The sequence below is a fragment of the Sceloporus occidentalis genome, unplaced genomic scaffold (genome assembly GCF_023333645.1).
Source record: "Sceloporus occidentalis isolate IW3139 unplaced genomic scaffold, rSceOcc1.0.p SCAF_235, whole genome shotgun sequence".
NCBI lineage: Eukaryota > Metazoa > Chordata > Lepidosauria > Squamata > Phrynosomatidae > Sceloporus > Sceloporus occidentalis.
Window position 1 is genome coordinate 982,972 of NW_028317215.1, and position 27,212 is coordinate 1,010,183.

At 35.9% G+C, this 27,212-nt stretch overlaps 1 protein-coding gene across 3 annotated transcripts in view; it reads right to left on the bottom strand.

Moving 5' to 3' along the window:
- LOC149276533 (transcription factor Sox-6) overlaps positions 1-27,212 on the bottom strand; it is a 134,119-nt gene that overhangs the window by 73,180 nt on the left and 33,727 nt on the right. For all 3 annotated transcript variants that reach the window (XM_089503525.1, XM_089503524.1, XM_089503523.1), the window contains exons 3-5: positions 24,428-24,517; positions 4,740-4,912; positions 1,341-1,409 (exon numbers count right to left, since the gene is read on the bottom strand). In XM_089503525.1, the coding sequence (XP_089359651.1) occupies positions 1,341-1,409; positions 4,740-4,912; positions 24,428-24,517 (332 nt within the window). The remainder of the gene's footprint in view (positions 1-1,340; positions 1,410-4,739; positions 4,913-24,427; positions 24,518-27,212) is intronic.

Sequence of the window (27,212 nt, forward strand, 5' to 3'; positions counted from 1 at the left end):
AAACAAAAAAAAACAAAAACATAAAAATTATATATATAGTGTGTTCTTTTGGAAAAGTACAAAAAGCTTCCCGAAACCGCTGGTAATAATTCTTAGTGATACTTCTTGTTGTTGGGGGTTTTTGTTTTTTGTTTACATTTTATTTTTTTCATCTTTATGTTAAAATAAATACCGCCGGGTGATAGATGCAAAAATTATTTTTAGTCTAATCCAAGTAAGAGAATCCAGTATGCATTAGCCATGTGAACACGGTTGCCATGACAACGCCTTGCCATTGAATAGTAGGTAATTGCCACTATACAACCGAGGGTACCATAATTTCTAAGTGCTGTGCGCTGAGTTCCCGTCTGCATTTGGATCAGTCTGACTTTTTTTGCGAGCGTCCGACATCCGCGCAGGAATATTATTGGACGTGTTTTTTTGTTTTTTTTAATTTTCTTTATTTTCTAAGTGTATTTCGCTCCATGTCCGCATCAACAATAACCCGATACAAGCAATCAGAGCGCTTCCTGCTCGAGCCGCAATTGTCACAATAGCCAGAATTGCTTCTCTGAGAAATATCCCACCGGCCAAAGGCTCTCTGTGTCCCTCATTAGCTAAAGCAACAATACAAGTTGTGTTTTTCATAAGTTTTGGCAAAAATCTGTATTTTTTTCTCCCGGCAGAATTCTATATTAATGTGGTAATGTGCTGGAACGGAGAAGCCAAGATCAAAACCCGGAAAGAGCTTTTTTAAAAAAATGGGATTCTCGCTATTTAGTGAATTTTCCCTAATATCTAATATATATTTTAGATGTTTGGTAAAGGATGAGACAGAAAAAAAAATTACCAGCCCCCTTAAGTATATTTTTTAATTTATTTTAATTTATATTTCGTGCAGATTCCCCTCCGTTTCCCATGATCCCTCAGTGCAGACGGCACCAGAATCCTGCCGTCAGCCCAAGCAGGAAGTTGTAAGCCTCTTCCTCTGCATCAGCCCAAGCAGGAAGTTGTAAGCCGCTTCCTGTTCTGTCCCTGCGTCAGCCCAAGCAGGAAGTTGTAATCCACTTCCTGTTCTCTCCGCCTTGTTTTAGCGGGCGGCGCATGAGCCTCTAGCGCTAGAGATTGTTTCCGGCCGCGCGGGTCCCTCCGTAACGCTATTATCACAGATATCTCAGGGTGACGGGCGATTTAACCCTGTGACGGGGCAGCAAGATGGCGTTTACCAATAAAAATTTGTTTTTTTATGTCAATTAATTATAAGAATTATGGAACTATTTCTCTCTTAAAGTGAAACGCGTTGCATGATATGGGCTTCATATGGAGCCGCGTTGATATAAATTAGTGCGTCCGACACTGACCTGAATCTGTTGTTGCAGGATGTTGATCTTGTGTTGCTGCTGGAGGAGTTGTTGCTGTTGTCTTGCAATCTATTGGAAATAAAAATAATTATTAGGCCGAAATAAAAAAAATACATATTTCTATATTACCCCATTCACCTATTGTTTTCTGTTTAAAATGGCTTTTGTAATGTTGATCACCATACCACCTCTTCTGGGAGCATATTCCATGTACTCTAAACCCCCCGGCTTTGTTTTTTTTATCATATCTGATTGGGTTTCTGTTTCAGAAGATCTAAGTTATGTAACATGTTTAGTCTATACTGAAATCACCTTCGCTGGCTGAGCCTCATGGGACTTGTAGTGCAACGCAGCAGGAATGCCGGCAGTCACTTGCTTTCGTTCAGTAGCGGCGCGGAGAGCAGCGTGAGACTCACCACCAGATGTGTCAATTTGTGACATATATCAGACAATGAATAATCTACAAATTGCCTGAGGGTTGTTGTCAGGAATAACCAGCAATGCTCAATTTCACTCTCATCTCGCTGAGCGAAAACTTATGAAATGCACCCAATTAACATTAAACGCTTACACGACACGAACCCCTGGCACTGCCTGCTCCCAAAACGCTTCTAACAATCGCTTAAAAGTCAAAGTATTTGCAGTTCTGGCCTCAGAACCACTTTATTTCATGTGTGTGTAAGATATATATAAATATATATATATATATATATATTACACACACATATAGAGTATATACACACACTAACACTCCAAATTTTGGGGTCACTTAGAAATGTCCTTGTTTTTGAAAGAAAAGCACATTTTGTCCATTAAAATAACATGAAATGGACAAGAAATCCAGCGCAGACGGGGTTAATGTTGTAAATGACTATTGTAGCTGGAAACAGCTGGTTTTTAATGGAATCTCTGCATAGGCATACAGAGACCCTTTATCACTCCCATCACTCCTGTGTTCCAATGGCCCTTTATCACTCCCATCACTCCTGTGTTCCAATGGTCCTTTATCACTCCCATCACTCCTGTGTTCCAATGGCCGTTTATCACTCCCATCACTCCCGTGTTCCAATGACCCTTTATCACTCCCATCACTCCTGTGTTCCAGTGACCTTTTATCACTCCCATCACTCCTGTGTTCCAACGGCCCTTTATCACTCATCACTCCTGTGTTCCAATGGCCCTTTATCACTCCCATCACTCCTGTGTTCCAGTGGCCCTTTATCACTCCCATCATTCCTGTGTTCCAATGGCCCTTTATCACTCCCATCACTCCTGTGTTCCAATGGCCCTTTATCACTCCCATCACTCCTGTGTTCCAATGGCCTTTTATCACTCCCATCACTCCTGTGTTCCAATGGCCCTTTATCACTCCCATCACTCCTGTGTTCCAATGGCCCTTTATCACTCCCATCACTCCTGTGTTCCAATGGCACGTTGTTCTCACTGATTTAAGTTTAAGTTTAAAAGGCTTATTGATCATTAGAAACCCTTTTGTAATTAAGTTACAGCCAGAAATGTCCTTGTTTTCCATGAAAACGGCCGAGTGACCCCAAACTTTTGAACAGAAATTTTGTGAATAGAATAGATTTTGTCATTTACATTTTTCCCACTTTCTACTTCCACATGTCCTATTTCTAGTAGGAAGAAGCCTATTGTAGATACATTTAAGGAAACTGTAGATCTTTCCTGTTCCTTACTTTACTGAGAGAGCAGTAGATAAATGGTAACAGCCTCCCAGCAGAAGTGGTAGAGGGTAATACAGTGAGGGTAAAAAAACATGCATGGAATAGGCATACGACTCCTGAATCTAAAACGGCACGACTGCGTCTTTTCCTGCGCAGATCCACTTTTCCGGAATTTTATCATGATTCAAAGTTTTGGGTGTTTTTCTCCCCATATTTACATCTGCAGCAGCTTCATAAATTGCCCCCCCCCTTCCAAAATTTTGGCTATTAGCACAGAGTTTCTAGGTGGAATGTTCACGCTCCGCTAAATCGCGTCCGCCATATAAACAGCACCATGTGGCTGAAATATGGAAATTTATTTGCCGATTGGTTGAGCTACATGCTTGCTCCATTGAGCATGACAACCTAGTTTTAAGTGTCATTTAATTTTCATTTTGAAATATAATTACTGAGTGTTCGCTGTAAAATATCGCTCGTCTGCAAATGTGTCAAGATTAATTTGTGCCGGCTTATTCACAAGTGTCAATAGTTAATTACTGTATCGTCTCTGGATGGAGAAATGACATTTCTGACTCCGGATTCATTTATTTATATTTTTTTCTGTTTCTTTTTTTTTTTTTTTTTTTTATAATTATTTTTTATTTAATTTTTTTTTTTTTTTTATTATTATTTCATTTGGGGACGATCTCATATTCCTGCACGTGGACAAATATTCAAGCACATAAAATATCATTAAAATCAGCAGAGCGTGGACTTTCTCTATACCCTTCTTAAAAACCGTTTAAACCCAAAAGATAATTTCTGTGTTAATGTCGGGAATTCTTAAAAAAAAAAATAATAAAAAAATGCACATTAATTTGGGTCTGTCTGATCTAATGCTCAGGGGTCTGCAATTTGCGAGTATTGTTGTTGAAACGTCTGAACCCAGAGACAAGGGAGGTAAATAAATTAATTAATAAATCTCATCTTCGCAATAATATCTTTTTCGGATAAATCTGGTTTCCCAAATGAGATCTCATCACAGTTTCAGAAGAAGTTTAAAGAGAAGAGAAAGTCCGTGTGATGAATTTGAGAATTATAAATGGGTTTTTTTTGTCCTACATTTTTCATTTACTCCTCAGAGTGGTCTTTCATGTTTAAATCTATAATAGATTGCAAGCTCTTTGGAACAGACAGTGGCTTCTGAAACAGGTTGCAAGTTTTGTTTTGGTTCCCTTTGTCTCCTGATACGTGATATTTCTTATTTCCTACCCAAAATATCTTGACAGGCAGACTGTGGAAGAAAGAAATGACTGGGGGCTAAAGATTAACCTGTTTGTGGCCAGGTAGATCTTCAACGCCTTGCCACACCTCACCTGCCATACCTTTCTTTGGATGGAATAGCCTCGTTGTATGATATAACCCCTTATGTTTTTCTTCTAAGCTACTAAGTGCCCAGGTGTCAGGTATGATGGGGCATCAAGGTACTTAAATAGCGATAAAATACAAAATAAATAACCTCATTGGATACATTCTAATAAATTGTTACCTTGGCGATTATGAGTCAGTCCCCCCAATGTCATTTTGGCCGAGATTCTGCCATCGGCATGGCCATTAAATAAATGTATGGCGTTTCTAGGGTGTACCTATCCACTTATGAAGGTCCTGGAAACTCTCCACCTAACGTTGGTAGGAGAGACCCCAACCCATTCCGCTCATGGTCCAGAACGCTCACCTGTTCCTGCTGCTGCCGCGCCAGGTCCATCTGCTGTCGCTGCTTTTCTATCTGTGAGGCTGCCAGCTTCTTCTGCTCGTCGTGGGCGGCCAGAAGCTGTTCTCGGAGGCTGATCAGCTGAGTTATCATGGTTGAAAGTTGGCGTTCTTTTTCCGCTAAACTTTCCGGCGTACCTGGACGACGAAGAACAAACAAAGGACGGAAGTTAGAAGTTACAAAGTAACGGCCTCGGTGGGAAAGTACTCTTTTCTGTTATAACAGGATTTTATATATAAAATATATATTGTAACAATGTTTCTTTTACTAGAAATATTTACAAATGTTCTAACAGAAAAAAAAATGGTTTTCAGTAGATATTAAATCCTATAAAAAGCAAATTAGCCCTTAAATAATAATAATTCTGAATAATATTTATTAATTTAAATATCACACTCATATTCTGCAGTGCTGTGCAATGGATTACAAGGGCATCTCTAGATTGTAAGCTCTTTGAGCTATCTTTTTGTTTCTATAGTGCCGCGTTATATAAATCACTAAATGATATCATTTTTAGCTGCATTCTTCTCTTATCTGCACACAGAACCCGAGCGTAGAATGGTTATGCGCAGATCATATCGCGATGTCTTTCACGTACACGGGGGTTAAGCTATAGGGTCTCTTTTACGCTCGGATCACATCTGTCTTGAGTTGTCTCAGATGCATCAGGTGGATCCGTGATCCCGGGGGCCCGCTCTAACTGAAGTATTTTAATTTGACTAAACACCTGATTTATTTTATCTCTCCGATGAGAAAGGCAGTTTGTCTTAATAGAACTTGTCATCTCCCTGTCCTGGTCTTGGTAATTTGCACGCGGCGAAGGACGCCGGAGGGAAAGAAATCTCCAAATCTGTTTTTTTTTTTTGTTTTGTTTTTTATCCTCTCCAGAACGCACCTGAAAGCTCCTATTCACTATTTTTGCAAGCGGCAATATAGAAGTGAATAAACTTTTTATTTTCAGAGGCCACATTTACGGTGAATGGTTTATCTGTAAAATTGCTCCATTCGCCGAGTATTTTATTAACCTTTGGCTATGTCACAAAATGGTCCTCGTTGGGTGAAGACCTTTACAAATTCTGTTTCATGTTAATTCAAGGCTTTTTTTAATTTATTTTTTCTTACTGAGAAAATACACGAGCTCGTCAAAAAAGAAATTCTGGGGAAAATAAGAGATTTAACAATATATCCGGGTCTCATTTTTGGGATGTGAATTATTAAAGCCACTGAGTTTTAGGCTGCTAAACCTTAGTAAAGTTTGGGTAAAATTCATAGAAACATAGAATTTGACAGAAGATAAGCATTATTCCGCCTATCTAGTCTACCTGTTTCATTTCTATATTATAATTCAGTTTTAATTTAGTTGTATCTGATCTGGACATAGCGGGTACTCCTTCAATGCCCAGTGAACGGCAACTTCTCCTTTCAAGAGTTGTTGAGTCGACCCAAGCTTAGTCTTTATTGACTCGAGTGACGACTCAGATATGCAGCTAAACACAATAAGCAGAATCCCCAAATTAGTTACGCTTCATAGAATTTCAGTTAAATGTAACAGGGCAACAAGACCCAAGAGCGCCATCCAACAGCGACCAACAACCAACAAGACCCATGAGCAGCACCCTACTGACCAAGGAGATACTTATACCATAGGAACACAGCTATGTTTGCTTACTCAAAACAGCCTCATTGCCCCAATAATTCTTTAGGGTATGACACCAAAAGATTAATCAAGAAAGACAAGAGTCCAGAGGAAGAGAAAGAAGAGTTCGGAGAGAGAGACAGAGAAAGAAAGTCATGTAGGGGAAGACATGTGGAAGGTTAAAGTGAGAAGATGCCTTCATCATGCCAACGATAAGGCCATGAATATTATTAGAGCCCAATATTACTTATGAAAACTCAAAGGTAGTGAACGAATCGGACAGCCGCAAAGCATATAATATAATATAATATTTCGTAACATTAGTTCTATAAAAAGAAAAACTCCATTCTAGACCAATGCACACCTTAAGGGAATGGCTTTTGCATTTTCGATATTTGATATGATTTTAATGTATCCCAATTTTTTATCGCTTCTCTAACTGCGGATGTTGTGGCAGAGCAGAAGGAATAAAGTCAGTGTATTTTATTTATTTTTTTATTTTAGATGGTGATATAACCAGGTAAATTCACACATAGAGACAAAACCAAACTCCGGGCACATTGGACAGACAGCCTGTGATGTTCCTACTTCACACGTTCCGGTCAAGCATTTAGCATTTGCAGGTTTTTATTTTATGATTTTTTTTTTTTTTTTTTTTTTTTTAACTATCCTTCTTTCAAATGTCACAAAAAGGCCAACAAAAGTCAAAAATAAAAGAGGTAAAATAAAAAAATAATAATAAAAAAAAAATCAAGAAACAACAGAAGAAAGTAACAATTGAATGGAAGGTCTTCAGAGATAAAAGTCACTTTGTGATGTCCACGGCCATTGGTCTAACTTTGGAATTGAGTCTAAATGAAGGTTAAAAAAGATTTCTATTCCAAAGGCCCCCAAACACATCATAAGATAAAGGCTTCCAGTATAAAACAACCACAAAGATTCTTATTATTTCATCTAGCTTTGGTTACAACATCTGAACCAATATGATTTAGTGCTGAATGACTTTTTCTAACGCCGGAATACTGACGACCCTTTGTTTCTGTATCAGAAAAGCCATTGTCGGTGCTTTCTTATGCTTCTCGACACTTTCTAGAAATGAGACCATTAATAAATACATTAATTGTGTTCTTCTGGGTATAACCGCTATCGGGAGCACGACGAAAACACTTAGAGTGACTATTTTTACTCTTCTCAAACTGGAAAATACATTCCTAGAGCTAATTAAATCTAAAACAAATTGGTGATACAATGTATCTAAGGTCCAGCAGCGGCAATATTGGTTTTAGATTTGCTACATCAATAACAATTGTAACAAATGAATAACAAAATGTATTAAATAATACATTTAATTCAATATAATTAAATAAAATATTAAGATACAAAAATATTTTTCAAGCAATTCTAACTTGAAAACTACATTTTAAAGAGAACACAATAGCTTTTTTAAATAGTTATTGGATATTTACAAACTATCGTAAAATATTTTGATAATGTAAGAAAGCCGTTTATTTACTGTTAACCACATTGTTTATTGGAATATATTATTTCACTTGACATATGTGATTTATGGATACGCAGAGTTCAATGTGAGCTTTTTTTTTTTTTTTACTGCATGGCTTTCAAAATCATGGATAGAACAAAGCTGCTACAAAAATAGGATCATACAAAATAAAAATTAATGATATATATATATATTTCTTGTAAACAATCAATTCTATGAGCGCTGACATCACTTTGAATCTGTGTGACGTCACAATAGGATGGAATCCATGACTGCAGGTGACATATAGGTGATGAAGTATTTACAGAGACTCGTTACCCCACAGTGGCCATTGCGTGTAGCTTAAAAAAGTAACGTTTTCGTTATTCTAAATAACGTTTCAAAAAATTTTTAAAAAGTTATTAAAAAATTATTTCCTTCATTTTCTAAGCCATTTTAATAATGTTTCCACCTACCCCCACAGTTGTAACCCCATATGCTAATTCCTAATCTGAAACTCCACCCCTTGCGCTAGAAGAGACATTTAAAGAAAAAACGTACATATTTACTATATTACCCAATTAAACTTGTGGATGAGCTACTCATTTTTGGGACAAAACGTGATCTTTGAGACTTTCTTAATTCTAACAGTTATCGGGTATGAACAGAAATCTACTCTAGAATTGTTTTACTTAGAAATAATTTTTGACTCATCCTAATTGTTACCACAAAGTAACTATAATATCTTAATGTTTTAGCTAATCCTTATCCCCAAGGAGCTGCGTGTTTATGTTATATCGTTAGGTCACTGTAAGTTTCATAGTTATGATAATTGTATATATTACTCTAGAGCTGTTTAGATAAATATTACTATTAAAATCAAAGCCCATTTATATATAAACCAGAAAACCAAACTAAATGATTCTCTTTATTCATAAATGAAAACATTAAAAGGGGGAAAAAAAGTTGTTGGCACGAGCGTCCGCTTTGCAAATGAAGTTATGAATTGCATTACAACACATTAAAGTTCTGGAATTTAGACGTTTTTTTTAACCCACCTGTAAAAACACTTTGAAAACCCAAATCATTTTCCAAAAATTCAATGTGATTACTTCCTGACTATAATACAATAAACTAAAGAAATATCATTTTTTTCTTGTTAAACTGTGTTTAAACATTCATCTTACCCAAAATTTTCCCCAAAGTCACGTGGCAGTGACAGCAGCCAAACTTTTCAATATATTTTTTTCCTACTCAATGTACCTGTAGTGATACATTCTGGTTGTTGAACATATCTTGAATAATAATAATAAAAATAATTAATAATAAATAATCTCTAGCCAAAGGGCAGGTACGGGGTAGAATCCATAGGCCGCAGGTAATAATAGGGTTAAATATAGATTTTTTTTCTAGAAAAAAATAATTATTAAATAGAAAAAATTACTATTATTAAATGCCTTGAAACATTGAGATATATATATATATATATATATATATAAGCTGGTCAAAATCCTTCTGATTTATTTTGAAAACATATGTTCCGACGGTATTTTCTCTCAATTAGAATCCAAACCACAGCCGCTTCACTGCAGAACCAGATGTTTCCAGGCAGAAGCTAACAAACATGGTAATAGTTTTCTTGGAGATTTCCGTAATAATACAATTGATTCTTCTTGTTTTTTAAAAAAAAATTAAAATGAAACCTTCAGAAGAATCCAGAAATTGATGTAGAAAAAAAAGGGTTAAAATGAAAGCAAAGATGTAAAGGGTTTGGGGTCCGTCATATGATTGTGCCGTTATTTAAGAAGAGGATCCTCTCCCCGACACTTGTATCTCTTCGTCATATGAGCGTGATTGTTCTTACTTTCTCTAATAATTATTGTATTATTCCTCATGTAATAAGAATGTTACCACTTTAAGGTGGGTTACAATGTAACAAAACTAATAAGATAAAAAGGAGGTGAATCTTTTTTTATATCGGGGGTTCCAATAGGTCCAAGCAGAGACTTTACTGGAGCCCTATTTAGTGATTAGGGAGATATTCAACCCATTATAAAAATAATAGTATGTGTATGTGTGTGATGTGGCGAACTTAATGGTCTAAAAAGAAAGATGGCCTTTTATAAGGTGAGAGACATAACTAGCATTATCTGACCGATTTCATGTCCTGAAATGATCTACCTCCTCCTCCCCCACCCTTACAAAGGCTGCCTGAACCAATCAGAAACAACCAGCAACTTAAGAATAGGGAGAGATAACTTAATGGGGAGGAATAATCATGCAGGTCCCAAGAACCGGAAGTTACGATTGTATACACATAATGGGAGTTCTAATACATACTCATTGCTTATATTAAAGCTCTAATACTATTAAATACTGTAGGCGAATTTAGTGCACTTATGTATTAAACTCCATATCTATAAAATTGTCCCTCTTTTGTCCTAAAGTAACAATGAATCACTGAAAGGGAATGGCGAGGGAATTAATGAAATGCGAATGCCGGCCTTGCCTTTTCTTAACCATGAATGTAAATCACAATTGCGTTTGTTAAACGCATTTCAATAGCATTGTCTGAAAGTACAATGCTAAGGAGAATATCACAATCCCGTTTCATATCAATAACAGATCATAGGAGCTTCAGTAAAACATGCAGAAATATTCAAATGGTTTTGCTCAACCACTTAGAACCCCCCTAATAGGGTATTACCGAGTCAATGTATCTAAAAATGGAGCTTGCGGGGGGTTAAATATAGCTGTTATGCGCCAGTATCATAACATAACCCACATCACACTGGGTCTTATTGCCTATTATACATGCATATGGCCAATTATTTGCATATAATATTACAAATGGCAAACAGATTGTGGTTCACTCATTGTCTAAAGATATTCCACGAAGAAGCAGACTGCGTTACGAGGTGCTTAACATTCTTCATTTGGTTCGTTCGAGCTCATTCCTCAAATATATGGAGATGGCTTTTGGAAACGAGCCTCGATAAATAGTACTGATCACATCACTGCAAGAGCCAAACAATATGGAATGGCTACGTTGTATCTACTGCTCAGATGACAAATCAAAGTGTCTCAGATAGTAAAATCTCATGAATGGGAGGAATTAAAGAAGGATTGATGTCGGAATTTAAGTTCTGCTTCTAGAATTGTTGAAGTGCACGTCAATGGTTAGAGGAGAAGAAGAGGGACCACGGTGTGAGACGAGCCAAACGAGGACCAAGCAAGACCCTGGATGGACATCAGCTTTGATTTCCACCATGTCAGCTCTTTCTCATTTTCATTACCAGCTCTGTCTTAAATGTAACAGTTCATAACATCAAGACATTAGGTACACATTAACAAACATAAGGACTTTCATCTCCAGTGACATCCTTCAAGCTCGTCTCCTATAACAGTGACAGAAATACAGATAAAGAAACCAAATGGAAGCCTTGAATTCATTTATAAATCTTTACACCAAATCCTGCATCATTCACCAAAGATGGAGCCACCACGATAAGTCTTCAATGTCCTTAGCATTCTATATCATCATCCTCTTCAGCGATGGTGCTGGGGTTTCTACAGGTAAAATGCTGATATTGAGGAGGGGATTCAGTAGATGGTGAAAATGTGAGCGATAACTCCAGTTTATTGACTTCTTTATAGGACGCTGATGGGCCGGTGGTCCTAAGTCTACTCTTCAACTACTGAGCTTTACATTCACAGGAACTTTTTTTAATACATTGTAACCCAACTTCTTATACATTATAACCCAACTTCTAGTATTCATTTCTTTTGACAACATTTTCCTATGAATTACAAAATCTTTTTAAGAACCCTGGATGTGTGTTTTTTATAGAAACAAAGAAGACGATCACCTATCACTCATGAGATAGTTGTGTTATTCTATTTTAACTTTAATATTAAAGAAAGTTGAAAAGAGGGTACCCCAAGAACCCTCAGAAAAGGTGCCATTAGGGCAATTTACTTGCCAGCATGCTCCTGACCTCTCTACCTCCCTAAGCCCCAAAAATCATTGGGAAAATGGCAGAACCTGAATGAAAAACATGACATGTTTGAAATTTTGGCCAAAAATGTAAAATAGTAGAAAAACTAATATTGATCTGAGAAATTTGGGTAATGGGACAATAAAGGAAAACAAAAGACTATCATTTATTAATAGACGACGTTGAATTCTTTAACGTATCAGAGGAAGCTCCTACAATCTAAAGTCATTAGAAATAAGTAAAGATTCTTACAAAAGTGGGTTAAAAATTTTGATTTAGAATGAAATCTCTCAAATTCAACGTTCCCAATTAATGAAGTCACATGTGTCAAAGTCTTTATGCATCAAATTAAAGAGTTTTCTTGGAATTTGCTGCAATGTCAATGATACTCTTTTGTTTTAGTATATGTGAGAAAAAAATGCATTGGAGTAACTGTGCAGAACGGAAAATCATTTCTAAATATAATTAAAACAGTTTACAGTTTGGTTTTCTTAAGTTGTGAAGAGGTAGGGAAAAAAATGGTCCAAAAGCACCAAGTTTTGTAAAATCATTTGTTTATATAAAAAAATCCTTTATTTATTTTTTGTATACGTTAAGCTTTAGTTGTTGGTATTGAATTCTAAGGCCAGCCTTTCTCCAGACATCCCAAGGCCGACCATTAGAGAAAAATGTTCATTTCTATTCATTAAATTCTTTAGTTTTAATTTAAAAAATCAACCCAGTGTTAACAAAGAACATATTGTCGTGGACAACTCATTTGTACACTGAAGTAACTGAAATATCAAAGCATTCTAACAAAATCCATTAAAATTAACTAACAGGCACTTTATATTAAAACACTGAAAATGAGACGTCTCTATTAAAGATATATATTATTGTAAGAAAAGTATTCTTTATTTTTCAATTATTTTCATTTTTTTCTACATATACCGTACCGAAAGTTTTCTTTTCCTTATATAGTACATAAGTCAGCGACACAATATGCTACTGATCGGGAGTGGGAAATATTACAATTCAGCAAAAAAAACAAAAAAAAAACAACTTATCCCACATTAATTAGGAACGATAGAAGGTAAAATATTTAAAATGTATTTTTGTCTTGGACACACATCACTTATTGGATCTTGCGGAATGATTCTTTAGTCTGTGTGATACAGATGGTCGACAAAACACATTCCCACAGCAGATCTAATTAAAGATCTGGTGACGATCAAACCCGATCCCACCGTATAGAGGGCACTAATTACCAATCGCTAATTAAGCCAAATAAAGTCAACCGCAACATTCCGATCAGATCGACCCCTTCTACATCCATGAGAACTCTTTTGTGAATACGGACTATTTGGGTGTTATTTTGGGGCTGCATATAACCAAAAAAATGAATTCAATATAATAAATAAACAATTTAAAAATACTAATAACAAAAATATGGATTTTTAAAGTAACAATAAAGGCAGAAGTGAGGTTTCTATGTGATCTGTCTCACAGCTCATGATGAAATAAGACAAATCCTGCCTTCCTGCTTCTCCGCACCACCTGCGCCAACCTTGGAACGCGGCCAACTGGTTCCTTCTTTTTGACTTGTAACATTTGTGACAACTTTTGTAGAACCTCTCAGAACTTACACTCTACCTCAACTTCTCCGGATACTAAACAGTGAGAAGCCATAGGAATTTTTTTAACACGTAAAACAAGACATTTTAGGTTATTTTAAACCAAGATAATAATTTAGCATCCGTAGGTGCCATTTTGGTTTTTGAATTTGTTTTTTTCAGAATGTTTTAGAAGAATTTTATTTATTTTTTTTATTTAACCAGAAAAATATTTGTTAAATATAATTTTTTACATATCTAACTCCCATTCTGCACATGAACATAATTTACATAATATACAGTAGTAGCTGTTGATGAGATAAAAAAAACCTATGATAAATAATTTTTTATTCTTTCTATTACAGGAGAACAAATAATAAAGCCATATTTATTACTGAAAATGTTCAATGTATCCAGTGTTTATGTTCATATTTATAACAATTTATTTCAGATTATACATAAAATTTATATTTTATTTTTTTTTTATTTTTTTTTTTACATTTTACGTCATTCAGAAAACATAGTAAAATGGTTAGAATTTTAAAAATTTTTTCCAAATCATCAAATATAGTAAAAGTATAAAATCATAAGTAACGTATTAGGATTTAAAGTGATTTAATTATTAATTATACCGAGGACGTTTCTATTTTTGGTAGGTTTAGAAAGAGTATCAGTATTACACAAATTTAATTGCAAAAAATAGTAAGAAATTTACATTTATTCTCATATTGAGAGCAAACGTATTCAGACTGATACTTGAAGAGAGAAAATCTTTGTGCAAAAGTCAAGTGGCAGAATACTGAAGTGTCTCAGATAAAACTTGAAAAAGGGCCACAAAATAAAAGGATTTTACAAAAATAAATAAATAAAAGTTGAGGTTTTGGAGAAAAAAACCCCCCATAACTGGGCGGGCCAAGTGGTTTTTATCTGGCACCAGTTTCACGTTGCTTATTATAGCAGCATTAGCGTAGACGGGCGCACTCAGCTCCTGCACCGGAAAGCTTCATTCTATGTCACATACCCCGTTACGCAGCAGCCAAGGTGCAGAAACACAAATGATACGACGTCTGGCTTCACGCGAGACCCAGCAATCTGAATGTTTGTGTTCAGCAAACCATATAATGTAAGGAAGTTTTACTTTACAGAGAGGGTGGTAGATAAAGGGAACAGCCTCCCAGCGGAAGTGGTAGCGGGTAATACAGTGAGGGGATTAAACATGCATGGGATAGACATACGGCTCCTGAATCTAAGACGAGACCAACGACTGATTAAGGTTTGAGTCGTTACAGCAGGAGAAACGGGCGACTAGACGGGGGGCCGGATGGGGCCCGATCCGCCGGCGGGTTCTATGTTTCTATGTAACGAGCGGCCGGACCCATTTTCTTTCACTTTTTAGTTAATAAACTCCTGTGTGTGCTGCATTGATGTTACCAACCAAAACCCAAGGTCCCTGAAGACTTTCCCGTCAGGGAAGGAAAACTTTCCATCGGCCGTCTCATGTAAGGCCTCCTTTGTATGAAGGTCTTTCTTCAAGGAGCTACAACAGCTGCATGTTTCAATGTGGGCACTTGTTCCACTACCTCTTTAATAGATGTTTGCCAGCTTTCACATAAACCTTACATTTACTTACATTCATGCAATTTGACTCGAGCGTGTGTATACAGAATAGTGTTTCAAACACTCCATATATATAAAGCCTGTAATTAGCAGGTAGTGGAATAATATGAAATCATTAACAGTTTGGGGAATTAACGTCTTTGTTCTGCGAAGTCTGATGCTTAAATAACGAGGCTACAGAAAAATAAGTTATTTAAAATAAAATAATAATAAACAATAATAATAAAAAATAATATAAACCTGTATTAAATATTCATGTATTATAAATATATTAAATATCTCAAGATATCCTAACAATAAATTGTAGAGATCCCAGCAATGACTATTTTCATTAAAAAAAATGCTTTTAACACTTTATGAAATTTAAATTACATTCAAAAATGTCTGCCTACACAATAAGTTAATACATTACCAATATATGTTTTTTTTCTAATACAATATATATATATATATATGCATCACCAAAAAATAAATAAATCATTATAAATATATATATATATATTCCATAGCCTAATGGGTTAAGTTCTTTCTGACATTACAGAATTTTAATTACTGTATTATATCCATCCTGTCAAAAAATACTTAAAAATTTTAAAAAATATATATATATTTTCAGTCCTTCATTTATTTTAAATTATTCAATAAAAAAAATAAAAAAAAAACAGCCGTATCAAGATAAAATAATAAATAAATTATTGCTTAGCAAGCTCCTTGTGTTCTGTACCGTTACTTATTCCCTCCCATGAAACAATCGTGCGATTCATAGGCAGAAGTTGCCGAACACGCACATTCTAACGTTGTTTCTTATTCTTTTTTTTTTTTTGCTCTTAATTTTGCGTTTTAGAAGAAGCCCGGGGCTTCGCGTCTGCATTAACGCCTTCCGTACGCGAGCTTCGACCTCCTGATCCGCAGCAGCTTCCCACCGACAAATGTGTTACCTGTACGCAATCGCCGACGCTCCGCTCTGCCTCTTTTTTTTTTTTTCCTCCCCGAACGGCGTGTTCCACTCCGAATATACCCCTCGTTTCAAAATACATCCATCTCTCGGATTTGCATCGCCCTCCTCAACTATTCTCCTAACGGCAGCACGTGTGAGCCCACCAGTACAAGCTGCACTTTATGCCCCAATTGCCTGTCGTCTTCCATAAACCAAAACATTAAAAAAAAAACAAAAAAAACCCATCAGGTTTTATGTTTCCTAACGTACGGCTTTCGTAATTGAATGCAGAACATTCAAAACTATTTCCATAAGAAATCCAAACGCCCCCCCTTCTCCCCCCCCTTAAAGGAAGCCACGCAAAAAAACCCAACCTTTAGTTAAGCAGTTTAAGCATATTTGACTCTCGATAAAAATGTATTATTCTATATCTCGTTGCCAGCATAATTCAAGCGGATTTTTGTATAAATTAGCCAGAAACAGAGAAAATCCGCCACTTGCTAAATATTTTTATTTTATTTTTTTTTAAACCCCCAAAAAACAATCAGTTTATATAGAAAATCTATTTGATAGACTAAGAGTCGGCATCTTAACATTCCTGCGGAAATCAAGTGCATTTTAAGTACCAGCGGTGATTATTTAATCAGACGGAGCCGCATCTTGCCCCGACTAATTTGGTTGGCGGATAATATTTTATCCATAAAATAATTGTGCACCTGTTGTGATAGAACTCCGTTCAAACAAATGTTAATAGACACAAGGGCTTCCTTTAAGAAGGAGAGCTGGCCCTTTTTTTTTATTTTTTTTTATTTATTTATTTATTTTTTTCTTATTACTCCAGACTTGGAGGCAATAAATTTTAAAAAGCTCCACGAGGAGATCGCGGAAAAGATGTCAAAACTGCAAAGATTACCCCAAACAAACTGGCATATTATACGCATATATATATACAAACAAGTATATCTGCACCTATACCCCCCCACACACACCGAATGGGGCCAAATGGGGCTGTTACTATATATAGCAGTCGATCTGCAGCATATGAGCCATTTATCGAACACGGCCGATCAGACATGCTCATATACAAAAAAGCAGTATGGGAAGAAGTCACATGAGGTGTAACGCCCAATCATACTCAACATCACGTATATCGTAACCCAATATATGTCCCTAACCCCGCGCACGTCCTCCTTTCCTGAACCTCTTACTGATCGAGTTTATTCTTAGTGCAATTAGTATTTATATTATTGCGGTTTTCCACTCGCAGAACGGAAAATTAGTCTTAATTAGAATAGAAATGTGATTCACCCGTATGGGTTTATTTTTACCCCAAGTCTTTAAGCGGTCTGAGCCGTGACGTTGTCGCTCCTTTTGGGCTTAAAAGCCACGTGCATCGTACGCTCTCCTACTTAACTTACAAACAACTCATCCGAGCTAGAGCTCCAACTAAAGCCATTGCCTGCGAGGACCTCGTCATCACGATACAGCTTCCAATTTAATGGGAAAACCATGACAGTTACTTCGAGGGACATCTAGGTACGGGTCAAAGGTGAGGCCAGTTGGTATACCTAGAACCCAGATTCAAACTGACACAACCTCGTAGCTTTTGTTTCAAGAAATCAGTGAGGGTTATAATCCTCTTATAATGGCGTAGGAGTCAAAATTTGACATTCTTACAATATAGAGATGCCCCAACTATTCCCAACTCTAGAGGGCGCTATCATGTCATCCTGCCCACCGTCCACCAATGACCTTCCAGTCTCCGTTTAGAGAAGAAGACAACATCATGTCCTCCCAATAAGGTGCTTTATGAAAAAGACATTAAACCGAAGGCAGTGGTCATAGCCGTAGAAAGAATGCAACATACGACGAGAACTCCGGAACTTAGAAAGATTTTGTGATATCACGGCCTCATGTATCGAGAACATGGAATAATTATTCTAGGCAGCAAGAAACGGTCCAGATTTGTACCTTAGATTATATTCTATAAAGCTGGAGGAACAGCGGCTCGGAGTGAAACCCCCCTTCTATAGCAACTCGAGTCTACATTAAAAGTGCTAATCTATACATCGCTAAAACTACCTGGCTCGGCTCCACGAGAAATCAAAAGGAGCAACACAGATGTCAAAACCAGACAACCGCCTTGCATCACAACCCCTGACAATGAAAAACAAACAGCTAGGAGTCACTTATTACCCTGCGCCGCTTCCCTGTCTGCTACATGGAGAACAGAGGGGAAGATTCACTGACAGTACATGCCAGCTTTCATGATGTCAGCGCAACACTTCTTACACATTTTTAGAGCTTCTTTGGAAGGTAATTAAGTCATCAGATTAGCTGATGTCTTCATTACAATCTAATTCCTATTAAGACATCATTGTCACAGCGTAACTAGCAGTACAGCTGCCTTTTCAGACTGTTAATGAGTTGCTTAGTGAAGAGGGCGATGGAACAGAAAAGACGCACGTATCGAAGGGCCACAAACCCCACCTTGTAAGAGTGGCCTACGGTCTTGGAGGACCCTGTTTCTAGAATTTTTCAGCCCTCACAGGACCCGCGATGACGTTACTGGGTAGTTTTAGATAGCCTGACAAATTCTAAAACTCAACCAACAGCAGGCTAAGGATTGTCAGTTCTATGGCCAAACTCTACGGTTGCATGATGTCTTGTATTGGGGCACATTCCCACCAACTCATCGAGTCTTATATCCCAGTTTCCCAACATCTTTCAAGGTCTGTGAACACAAACCTCTCGAGGAAGACTCTCACAAAGGGCTTGTTTGGTCTGTTGATGATGTCATACCCCAGTATGACCACAGAACACAAAGAAGCACCGATCAAGAGACGTTCCCTGGGAACTAGACCCATTCCAGTGCCCGGAAAGATAGGGAAGTAAGATATGGCTCGGGAGCCATGTTGGGGGAAGAAGGGTGGAGAGAGACTGGGGTAGGAACAATAACTTGAGAGATAGAGCGGTAAAAGTCAAAGCGGAAAAAAAAGGGGAGACAGAAAATAACCAGAGATCTCCACGTAGATAAAAAAGGATGATATAGAGACCAGGGATGTGAATGACAAAGGAGGGAATACTTCAGAGAACATGAAGAGAAGACAGACCTGATCATCTGGCCGTGTTGGATACATATACATAGAAATTTACGACAAAGATCTTCACACATCGGAATTCTAAATATAAATAAATAGTATAATATATTATACATTCTAGATTGACATGATGGTGGCACGTGGACACCTGACCAGGTAATACTTCTAACTATAAGTGTCATTTAAGATTCCCAAGGACCAAGTTCAATCATTTGTCCTCCACCAAAGATGACAAAGACCAAGATGACCAAACAAGATGATAGTTTCTACCGGATTCCAGAAACTTGGACCCAGAGATACAAATGTAGCTTTAACTGTCAATACAAGATATGGAAGATCAGTCATTCCCCATGTCACCCAAAAAAGCGAATACACAGGAATTCTTCAAACCATTATCCTTTTAACTGGTGGATTTATTTTTTAATATCCTCTCTGTATTTAGGAACGTGCGGCGCTTATAGATATATTTTGTGCATTTCCTCTCTATCTTATTTTTTCTTTTAGCATTTTATTTAGACATTAAATTAGTATTTTTAATATTTAATATTTAATCAGAAATTCAGTATATTTTTAATTCCGTGTTGAATACCAAATATGAAAATCCTCAAAAAAATGGCAATAAAAAGTATTTTAGCACAGAAAAACTATAACTCAAAAACTGCCTCGAACCTTATGAAAACGGAACAGCCAACACACACAGATCGAATATCATTTTTTTTAACTTATATAATTGATTAATTGAAAGTATATAATGGTCTATATTTCTATTTTACGACCTAGACCGCGGGTAAATACATTTACGGGTCATATATCTTTATGTATGTGGTTGGAGAACAAAAATAAATCCTGCCTTAGTGGTTCTAACATCTCTGATACTCTTTATTTTAGGCCGATGAATCAAAAAAAATTACACTTACGATTTTTGGGGTAAAATGTTAAGATTATGATTGTTTATCTAGGTAACATGTGTATACATACATTCTTCTGGGTTTTACCCTATTTCTCGTTCAAGGTGAAGGAGTTTAAAAATATGGAACAGATCTTTAGGGAACACCACTATTTAGAGCGTCCAGAGAGCCCATTAGGGGCAAGGATCCATTTAGGGATCCATCTACTAAATGTGTACCCTGCGAGAGTAAGGTAAGAAAAGAATCGATCAGAAGCTGATTAAAAAACACACGTTTACAGCATTGGTGGATTCGCTTTTTGTGCCTAGGGGTTCCTGAGATGTAGTCCTGCCTTTATCTATTATTAATATTATTATTATTTATTGTTTTATATAGCGCCATCAAATTCCGTAGCGTGGTACAATTGATGGACAGGACATAACAAGTAGTATGTGACATAACAATTTGACAGAGACAACAGGTGAGGAGGACACTTTTTTAAGTTCTCTAACAACCTAAGCACATCATTTTATTTGTTATTTTATTCTTTTTTTTTTCTCTTTTTAATCAATAAAACAACACAAACCTCTAAGAATCGTTTTTCCGTTTCTACGGCAACAACCTACCAGGGTCTCCGTTTTTGTGTCACGTGACAATTAAACACTATGACCCCTTCATAATTTTGCATGAGTAAAGAATTATTTCGGAGAAGGCTTTGGACGTTCATCGGAACGAGGAATGGCGTTTCTATTGCTACATTTAGTTACAAAAGTGTTTAATTCGGCAGCGTAGGAGGGACAGCGCTTTTAAATTTCATTCTACTTCAGCATTGACCAAGTAATTCCTTCTCAAAGCTGTAATATATATTTCTTAAATCCCTCTTTTTTTTTTCTTTAAGAAGATCTATAGGGTTTTTGAAAGGTCTTTTGAAAGGTCTAAGCTATATCCAGAAGACAATTATGTTGGGTCATCACCAACTCAAATATATATCCTGGAAGCTAATCTTCTAAAGAAGACAATTCTAAGGTTTTGAAAGCTTGTGCTCAATCCTAACTTATAATTTTTGGTCCATTAGAAGTTTCCAGCATATAAAGTACCAAACTAGAGCTTTGGTGACATTTCCGTTAATTGTTTTTTTTAGCGTTCTATGAGGAACCGATGAAAGAAAAGGGTATAAGAACATACCGACAAAAATAATGTCTACTTCCCTTCGTGAAACTAAGGTCAACAGAGGCTTACAATGTGACAACAGGGACACCACGACAAAAAATGAGGAAATTGGTCATATTTACACAATTATTTTCTTGCTTATCACCAATGGTCTGGTTTCTACATTTCTAATTCATGTATTGATCATAAAAATATATATATTTGGGAAATAGAAGCTTTTCTAAGGATGCGGCTGTCGAATAACCAAATGCTCGACTACCAGAAAATAGTAACTGTATTGAGTGAATTCACATTTTTACTTTATTTGTATATAAAACATAAAGCTAGCAAAATTATTCAAATAACAGAATTACTCATTGTCTATCCACTAAATTCACTAAATTCAATAAATATTTTTAAAAAACTACCAAACCAACCAATGTTAATAACTTCGCTTTACAAAGTGTGATAGCAACAACACTAAAATCTGTACTGATTTTAATTTTGCTTTCTGGTGATTTATGATCTTTTTTAGGTAATTTTTCCTAAGATCTCCATCAAATCTGCTTCCGAAAAAGATTGCTTTCCCGTAAATTTTTTTTCCAAATCAGAAGTTACTGGATCTTATCCAACAGTCAGAAGATTTCAAGCTAGTATAGTAGACAAATTCATGAATTTATTGCATATTTTTAAGGATATTTTCAGATTTTAAATAGTTTTTTTAAAAGATCTACATAAAATGCTTGTCATTGTCCATATTATGCTTACGTGATTCTGCGTAAAGGGTTTTTTTTTCTAATTTTTTCTTTCAAAGGGTTCAAAAACTGCATTTACACAAATAAGATGGTTTTCTAGATAATTGAAGTGTGAAATATAAAATGTTTAATGCAAAATTGAAATAGATGGCATTAGACTGCAAACCTCTAAAAAGGAAAAAAAAAAGGTTAATCCTCTTAATGTTTCTCTCACATTAATAAGAAATAAAAACATTCGCAAATATGGCAGCCGGCTGAATTTGCATGCAGAAGTGTTTATGGCAGACGGAAATGATCCACAATGCTGGTGACTACATTATTTCTTGTGCTAATTGCAGATGCAGCTAATTTGCATGCTAATTTTCAGTACAAAAAAACTCTTTAAGCAGGAGTGAAACAAGACAGCTGCATCAAAGTCAAAGGGCTCAGTACAGTCTCCAAATTACATTTTAAATCCATGTATCAAGGAGCTCGATTCACAGACTCGCCTCAAATGATACTGACACTCACTCTTTTTTTTTTTTCCTGCTACGTACAATATCACATTTTAACATTTTTTTTTAGAAAAAAGATAAATTCAGATATGAGTGTTGAAGGATGACGTTAGAATTGTTTTAAGCTGCTTAAGTTCAATAAAAATATATATATTTTTATCATAACGTGGTTAGAATTTAACGTTATTTAGCCATCTAATTGTTATTTTTTAATGGAAGGGAATTATATATATATATATTAGTACACACCATAGTATTTATTTATACTATGGTGTCTCCTTTGTAGAACTCCCTACTATAAAAATTGTGTATATATATATATATATATATATATATATATATATATATATATATATATACAGAATACTTAAGTATATTTAAATTAAATAATCTATTAATTTAAATTGTTTACAATATTCATATAAAAATATTAGTTGTTTATTATACTTAAAGTGAAAGAAATTGCATCAAGGAATTACTCATTTTAATCTTAAATATGTGAGTTTAAGTAAGGTAGGGGGGAAGAAGTTTCCCTTTGCACCCCTCACTTCCTGCCTTCTAAGGAAGTACTCAGGAAGTTCTCTTACAAAAATGTTACGGCTAATGTTACACTTTCTAATCTCTGTTGTTCACAATTACTCTGGTATCTATGATGACAAGAGATAAATTTGCCATACAGATATAAACTAAACTATATTCCATAGGACTATATTTAAAATTAATATGCGTGCATCGCCATAATGTGACAATGTTTAGTTTTATTGCTTTCTAAAGTTCCAACGTTGATTATAATACAACTTTCAATCTTAGTTGGGTTTTGCAAGCTTGCAATTCCTGTTAGAAATTTAATTGAAAAACGCACTTCGCTCCGCCATCACCGAGCTGATTTTTGTGTAATTGCTCTAACAAATAGGAAACAGACTTCAAAAGAAAGAAAAAAAATTGTTTACAAGAAGACGCAAAAAGCTTTGAGATACATATAGAGTCCTGATTATTAAAAGGCTGATACTTGTAACGGTGTAACCACAAAGCAGCCTTTAGGAAATCATCATTGGCCCTGTGTTTATAACACACTTTGACCAAACACATGTAGTCCATCTCTGGGCCTCAATCTTTGCGCCCCTAGCTACCCTTGAGGCCCCTCTTTCCACCCCTGTGCCCCTTTTCCCTTCTCTAACCCCACTATTCAAAGCCCCTGTGCCCCTCTCTCCTCTCCAATGCTCTTCTTACCACTTCGGACACCCCTTTTCCTACCCTGAGCCAGTTCTCCTCCCTTGTGCCCCTCTTTCCTCCACTAATGCCCCTCTCTCCCCCCTGATGCATCTCTTTTCTAGGAGGTCAGAAGGTTTGCAGGGTATGAGGGTATCGCAGGGTTCTACAGCCCTAAAAGCCCCGATAATGTGTATAGAAACAGCAGGAGACGGCTTTATAAATTAAACGGGGTAAATAAAACCCCATTATTCTTCTTCTAATTACCCCACTCAGCTACACAAATACCCGGCAATAGTGCACAAAGCCACATAAACAGTCTAGGCGGAGCCACGCCCCCAGTCACACTTCTAGCCCCACCCCTAAAAAAGTGCCCCTGCCTTTACCATATAAAATATTTGGGGGGCATGTGATAGTCTTCACTGTATCATCCCTATCGATCTCGCACTGACCACAGGTAACTCGTGTCCCCCGCATATAACCCCGCCGAGGATTATTCTACCCCCGCCCCCCCAGTTGATATAAAGATTCTTGGCGTTCCTTATATAGGTCTATAAGTTTCACTCCGAAAAGCGCATGTCCGGCGCTTCCACCCTAAAGCGAAACAGCACAAAACACTCTCTCCTGCGTTTAATTAATTTAAACAACGGGCCGCGGATCATACTTTTAGTAACAAAGCACTCTAAGTCACATCATACAGTGGAATAGAACCGCAGGGTAGACGGGGGGGGGGGACTACAATTTACGATCCATCGGAACCTTGGGTGGGGTGGTAATCGCCAAAAAATAGTATTTACCTTTAATCTCACCCAGAAGTTCACTTGTGTTTAATCGTTCCATTTTTTCTTTCCAGTCTTTTGAAAGCAGTTTTTCTACACAAGAAGAATCTGTTAAAACAAACAACAACAAAAAAACATGAATAATTGAAGGCATCGATTATGTTTTTTTATTATTATTATTTAAATGCAGTCATTTAATGTAACCATCAAGCAAACAATATTTTGGGGGGCAAATGAAGATCTAGGTAGAATCTAGAATAAAAAATCAGCGTTATAACAAATGTAAAAAGTTATATTTTTCTGTCTACTATGTAAAGATGTTTTAAATGGATTGTATTCACCAGATGTACCTTTCAGCCAATAATGGATAAGGATGGATCTCACAAACACTGTGATTTTTCACATCCCACCGAAGCTCCATGTAACCAATCTCTTCATCGTCTTCCCTCTTAGTAAATCTTTCTACAACTATGTGCTATGTTAAGCTTTGGCACATGGAATTTTGAAACATTTTTTAATACAAAATTAATCAATTTCCTACATTCCTGTTGGGATACTCCAGGTTTGTGGAAGAGCAAGGTTTATTTTTTTGCTTTTTAGAGTCCGCGTCCAATTGCCGAGTTACGCAATAGCCATGAGCTTGTTTCAGACAAAGTAAGGGGCATTTGGGTTAAACGCATAGAATCTTTAAGAAATTCAAAAAGAAAAAAAAAAAACTTTGATACAAAATCAAAACAAGAAAAACAAAATCTATAGGAGAAAATAAGAAATGATGAAGAATGTAGAAGAAACATCAATTGGTTTCCAGATATGTATTAGCGTTGATTCACTAAACGGGATACAATGTATCACGTTTTAGCTCATTTTTCTCCATTCCTATTGATTGGAGGATTGTTATTCAATGCATGTAAAAATTAATCCCCGAGACGAAATCTAGCAAACAAAAATTCTACAAAATTCAGAAAAATTTCTCAAAATCAGTCTCTTGCCCCTGAACGATAAACGTTATTTTGTGACGCCCTGACCAGCGGCGTCTTAATGAAATTTTTGCCCAAACGCAGGCCATATTTGCAACCGTGGAATGACTAAGTAGACTTTAATTGCAACACATTTGCACAAAGTTTCACTTGAAAGACAACACAGCTTGGAAATGTTTTTGGGTAATATTTCAACAGAAAAGGCAATTTATTTAGTAATTATATCTTTCAGCGAGCGAAGAGAAATTAAGAAGCTGTAAGTTGTTGTGGAGGGTATCAAAATACTTGTTATGCAATAAAAAAAACCCACAAAGAATGTAATTTTAACAATTAGAGGAATATGTTACTTTTATGGGCTTTGGCCCGAAAACAGAGGATTTTTCCTATAACCACCAATTAGCCAATACAACACAATAATTTGTCCTGAAAAGGGATATCATCATCATCTAGTGTGCAAGGCTTCAACATTCTTCTATCAGACCAATTTAAGTGACAAAATAGTTGCAAAACATTGACTTTGGGCATCTTTTTGCATAGTTTTTGCTGTTAATTCCAATAACAATGTTACCTATGCTAAAAAAAAAAAAAATAATAATATTTACTTTTATATATATTCTTAGGAAAAATTAAAAAAAATTATATGTAGTAAGTATACCTTCATAAAGGTATTTATAAATTAATATATTTGTAATATTTGTTTTACTTTTTTAGAAATATATTAACTCCTTGTGGCTCGGCCAGCTAGAGAGTAAATTTGACCCTACATTTAATGGATCAAGAACTGTTAAGATTAAGACTGTTTTATACATTTTTATCCGTGTAAAAAGGGGATGGTAAAGAAATTTAATCACTTAAATTAAACCCGGTATTAAGCTGAAATAAAATGTAAAAAAAAAATAAATAAATAAATAATAATAAAATAATAATAATAAAATATTATAAAATATTTATTAGGTCCCATTTAAATGGGCCGAAGCCTAGAGGATGTAATTCCTTGATCTTGTAAGGGGTAGGAAAGGGGTAGATATTAGATGCAAAGTTTGTCTTCAGACCCTGCGCATGGAGTGGAGAATAATTAAGGTTCGTTTGCTGGAATGGCTGGAATCCAATGCATTGCTGGAGTAAATGATAAGCAGGGAACGGGGAGAGATTATCACCAACATTCCGGAACCTAATGCAATCCAGCTTTATTACAAAACCTGCGCTCGCTCGGTACCTGCAAAAACCAAAAGGTCGCTACAACTTTTTTCTCTGAGATAAGAACATTTACGGAAAGAAACACGAAAAAAAGCCCGTTATTCACACCCTAAATGCTTTGGGTTTTTTAATCAAAAATGTAAATTTTTTTTATGGCTTGATTATTAATAAACTGTAATTATAATGAATCTCTGTATTCTTGTACAAATTATTATTTAAATATTAAACACACCCCATGGTTTATGGGCCATTATATATTAATTAATGGCGCCTCTTCTTGCGTTCATCTAAAAATATACTGTGAAGCGTTATGGTCACTACTTGTGGAAAAAAAATACATTTTACATTACTTTGAAAATAGATGAGCAGCAAATATTTTTACTTATAGTTTTACATTTTCACAATAAAGTTGTATCTGAAAGCAGTTTTTGAAAGACACGAGGCCAAAACTTTTCATTTTTACCAATAAATAATAATTATTTTTTTTAAATATTAATGGTTACACATTTAGAATTCTGGTAGAATTTAAAATTTCTCTTGTTTTTTTTTTTAAATATACATACACACACACATACATATACACATATATACACACACACACACATACATATACACATATATACACACAC